At 39.0% G+C, this 5,100-nt stretch overlaps 1 protein-coding gene across 1 annotated transcript in view; it reads left to right on the top strand.

Moving 5' to 3' along the window:
- The window catches only part of IL1RL2 (interleukin 1 receptor like 2), a 44,228-nt gene that overhangs the window by 9,734 nt on the left and 29,394 nt on the right, over positions 1 to 5,100 (top strand). Inside the window, exons 2-3 of the mRNA XM_019666477.1 lie at positions 405 to 541; positions 1,885 to 2,028. Coding sequence (XP_019522022.1) covers positions 405 to 541; positions 1,885 to 2,028 — 281 coding nt within the window. The remainder of the gene's footprint in view (positions 1 to 404; positions 542 to 1,884; positions 2,029 to 5,100) is intronic.

Below are 5,100 nucleotides of genomic sequence, written 5' to 3'. Positions count from 1 at the left end.
GCATAATTATTAACCAATTGAGGGTACAAACCCAATTTATGGTGGTATAAACTGAGTGGTATAAAACAAGACTCATGAAGTCAGAGGGCACAAGAACTGGATTGGGCCTGGCAGGGTAGATAAGTTAGGGTAAGTGGAGAGGAAGAGGGGAAGGCCTTTTAGGGCTGAGGATGGTGTCTGGAAATAACAGAACCACATTTCCTTGTCGCTGTCCAGAAGATAATGCACATTTGGAACTACACAATGCACACACCTCATTGAGCCACTCGGCGACATATCTGTAGGGTAAAATGATAGCACAAGGTGTTCTCTAGGAAAGAACCGTATTCTCCAGACTAGAGATTAGAAAACATGTTGGGTAAAATATGACTCATGTGCTAATGATTGGCTTTTTTCTTTTATAGATATTCCATTCCTTTTCCGGAATATAATTTTTACACAGTGAACATAACTTTCTTAGGAGTGAAAAGAGAAGATTATGGCCATCCTTTCACGTGTCATGCTGGTGTGTCCGCAGCATACTTTATGTTAAAACCCCCAGGTAATGTCCCCATGGGTTACGTACTATTCACAGTGCTCAAAATGATGGTAAAGAAACACATATGAAAGACAAGTGGCATTAAATAAATGTTTGGTATGAGGCAACAGAGTGGTATTAAACAGAGAAATGCGATATGAAATCTAGGGAAGAGCTGATGGAATGTCTGATAATGCTCTTGCAATGAGACTGTGACATTATTGTGGCATACTTTGAAAGTGGCATATCAGAAGTTTTATGCATCAAAATTCCAGAAAACAGAAGTGTTCCTTTATAAAACCTGATCGCTCAACCTTGGCCTCAAAATGTTTGCAACATGGTGTGGCCTAAGGCAGGTTGTGATAAGCTCTTTAATGAGTATTTTAAAAGTGAAAGTGCTATGGGAATTCAAGGAGAAAGTGCATTTTCCCTCTCCACCCCCCTTATACACACCTTTTAGTGGGGCCTGGAGGATGAAGAAGGAAGTCATGCGTGTGGTGGGTTCTGAGAACAGGGAGGTTCTCTCTTCCTCTCTCCTTCTTCCTCTTTCTGAATTCTCTCCTTCCTAGAGCCTCCTCCTTTGGCAGCACAGGTTTGGACTGTGGTAAGGAAGAAAGGGGCCGTTCCTCTTCTCCGATGCGTAGGAAGGAGCATGTTTTCTCCAAGTTCCAGAGAAACTGGTTCTGCTGCTTGGTCACCCCCTGCCCACGGCTTCTTCCATAATTGTTCTGCAGTGCGCTCACGAAGCTGGAGCAGTACGTAAGCGCACTTTCTGAGGCCGTGTCTCCCAGGCAGGCGCCCAGCCCAAACTCTGTTGGCACAGAGAAGCTGAGGTGGGAGTCTGGCTGCTGGCCAGTCTTGTAGAGACAACAGTGGTGGCTTCCAGGGAAGGGCAACTGATGGCCCTTTATGACACAAGTCCCACTGCTCATTTTGGAGTAACTGTGAAAACATGACGATATTATAATCAAGGATGTGTGGCGGTGCCACATGAGCAACTTTCCCGATAACGTGCTCAGCCTTCCCCGCTGGAGTGCCTGGTATTGATTTAGGAGGTCCTGGCCATGCGTGTTCTGACAATAGTCCTCAGGCAGGTGGAGCCAGGCTGCATCTACCTCTGGGCGCTGAGGTTCAGCAGAATTTTCCTTCCAAGTACCCAAAAACACTTTCTTCCCTAAAATTCATGCTTTAGACCAGGTTATGCTACTCCTATACCTATGATTTAACTACGAAGAAATATTTAAGCAGTATTCTAATGGACATGCCATACATTTCCATTCATCATTTGTATTGGAATCTGTATTAAGTCAAGTATGTAACAGACACTCTGTATTATTATCATTTTATTTTTTTGCTGTCATTTCCAGTGCCAGACTTTCGAGCTTGCTTGATAGGAGGGCTTCTCGCCTTCACAGGTGCGGCCGTGTTTGTCACGTACATCTACAAGGTTTTTAAGATTGACATTGCACTTTGGTATCGCAGTGCCTTCCATTCTACTGGGACCATGGAAGGTAAGTGTGGGGAACCGCTCAGAATTGGTATTCGCTCACCCATGTAACCACTATAAATACACTTGATTGGATTTTACTAGCTTGCCTTTCATGTTGTTGGCAAATATAGAGGAGGGAATCTCCCTAGAACATTTCATGCTTGTGAGAAATGATTTGCCCAAGACCACCAGCGTTGTTCAGTCAAATCAGGCTTGCAGACTAGTAGTCACCAAGTGAATAAATACTTGCAAAACGTCAGGACCAGATAATTTTCCAGGTCTCCCTGCAGCCATTTAAAAATGATTCTCACATCCGCTGGTGTGTGCAAAAGAGGAAAATTGTGCCTAGGGCAAAGTGCTCTTCATCTGTGATATGCCTTCAGCACAGTGGCTGTGTGGGCAGAATGTATGTTATGGAGGGCGACTGCTGCCTGTGGTTGCAGCACCTGGTACGTGGTGCCTGAAAATATTTAAGTCTCCAACTCTCAAGTTTAAAGAGAGACAGACCTGAGTCTGAATTTGAGTTTTCTACTTATTCCCTGTGTGATCTTAGAAAGGTATTTAATTTTCTTTTCTTTCTTAGTTATGGAATGAGAAGAAAGAAGGAAGGAAGGAAGGAAGGAAGGAAGGAAGGAAGGANTGAAACTGAAGATTAAAACATTGAGGTGATTATTTCTATCTAGACCTAGACCAGAACTTTGCTTATAGCCACTGCTTAAGAAGTGTATTTGGGTATTAGGTAATGAGATTTTATTACACAATCTCATCAGTTTATATTCATACAAAATATATACTGGCAAAGTGAACTCCTTTGGTAGCCCAGCTTTTAGGTTTTTTTCCTTAACAATTCAATTATTTTTGGTTTAAAAATATGTTTACAGAATGATATTTTGTTGTATTATGAGTATTGTTTTTGCTCGACAAATGTTTGTTGAAGGATTGCTCTGTGCCATTTTTTTTACACTATTATCACATTAAAGTAGTTGGGAAAATATCATGTGTGATTCTAATGCAATTTCATGTGGGTGTGATTTTTTAGGAGAAAATGTTGGACACAGAGGAAGAATCCCTAAAATAATTTACCCAGTAAACAATACAATTGAAGTACAGCTTGGTAAGTAAAGTTATGGGAGCCACCGAAATCACTAAGGGGAGAAATCAATATGTTCACATGCCCTAGTGAATGTTTTGAATTTCAAGAATGAAGGCAAATTCCATACACATCCAGTGTCCAGCTTTGGATGTACCTGAGCTCATCAGGGGAGGCATCAAAATCCAAATCCAGAAACCTGAAGCCTGGGGAAGTTGTGGTATCAATCACTATGAGTCTAAAAGATTAATGCAAATCCATTTATGCACAGGCAATGAACATGTGAAAATAATTCCTGAAAGAGGTGATACTACTATGATGCTGATCAAGAATTCTAAATTATATTTTCTCACACTGGACAGTGTATTAGAGGAGTAGGGAAAGTTATCATGCTATATTCCTTGTTTTATGTAGCACGGGATCAGTAAATATTGCCTCAGTTACTGATCTAAGTGGAGAAAAAGGAGCTCAAATTATTTTTTAAAATTAAAGGTAATCACTAGTAAATTAAAAGCATGAGTACCTTCTGAAGAAAAAAAGTGAATTAAACAGTCCTTATTAAAAGAAAAATGCTCAGGTTGAGTCAAATATTAAAATCTGATTACATGCTCTTCTTAAAAGGGATAGCTCTAAAAATTCATGATCTAGAACAGGGGATGGCAAACTTTTGAGATGGAAGAGCCAATCCTGTCCTGACTCACAACAATTTAAAAATTATTCAAGAACCATAAAACAAATGAGATNTTTTTTCCAAATCATTTGAGATGCATGCATTATGTCCCTTTACCCTTTAGTATTTCAATGTATATGTCTTATCAATAAGAGTATTTTCTTACATAATCATATTCAGGAGTTATAACTGTTACACAACATTATTTATCTAATCCCCCAATCCATATCTTAATTTTGTCAATCGTCTCCATGATGACCCTTATCAATTTTTTTCTTTCCAGTAGAGGATCCAATCCAAGATCATGCATTGCCTTTAGTTGTCAATGTATGTTTAATTTCTTTTTATCTAGAATAGCTCCTCAGTCTGGTTTTCGTGACACGGACATTTTGAAGGCGTATAGGCAATTATTTTGTATCCATTGATTTGTGTTTGCCAGACATTTCTTTGTGAGCCTCCTTGGCTAGAATGCTATGAAAGTGGGTTGTGTCCTCTTCAGACAGCACTCAGAGGCACGTGGTGTCAGCCTGCCCCTCATGGCGATGTTCATTTTGATCACTTGGTTAAGGTGTCACCCAGTATTTCCATTATATAAATACTTTTTCCAATTGCTATTAAAGATTTGTGAGATGCATATTGTCTTGTCTGAGGCAGAGGGTTTGTGCAGAGATGATCTGAACATATCTGAAAAGAAACGGAATCATTTATTTGATTTTGTGATTGTTTGAGTTTATGAGGTTTCAATCTGCTATTTTCTTCCAGTAACACAAACACATGTCACCAAATACAAGTAAACCTAACTGTGTTTGAAAAACATAATTGTGGTGCTTCCAGAAACAGTCGAGTGAATTTATCAGTTGAGTACAAACAAATATTACACATTGGAAAAGATGATAGTCTTACGTGTCATCTGAACTTCCCCAAGAGCTGTGATTTGGATTTAATAAAGTGGTATAAGGTAAAAAATTAGAATTTTCCTGTTAATATTTTTTCTCTTGTTCTTTAAAACTCACTTGTCTTTTCAGTTGAAGTTGTATTTCTTGGGGCAGACTTGATAAGGAGATTTGCATACCTGAGAGGGATCTGTTAACCAATTGCTATTGATAATCTTACCCTGCTAATTATTTATTTTTAAATTTATGGTTCTTATAGCTTTGTCGTATTTTATTATTTGTATCTACCCTTCCCCGTGTTATCCTTATTTTTCAAACTATCCTTTGTTATTTTTTTTTTTTACTAACAGATTAATTACTTTGTTTGAATGGATATTATATGCACATGAGTCAATAATCACAACAGTATTGGGGAACTGGGGAAGAGGAACAGTGTGTTTT

This window comes from Hipposideros armiger, unplaced genomic scaffold (assembly GCF_001890085.2).
Source record: "Hipposideros armiger isolate ML-2016 unplaced genomic scaffold, ASM189008v1 scaffold_472, whole genome shotgun sequence".
NCBI classification, from domain to species: domain Eukaryota; kingdom Metazoa; phylum Chordata; class Mammalia; order Chiroptera; family Hipposideridae; genus Hipposideros; species Hipposideros armiger.
The sequence above is the reverse complement of the archived record's forward strand: the minus strand, read 5'-3'. Positions and strand labels throughout refer to the sequence as shown.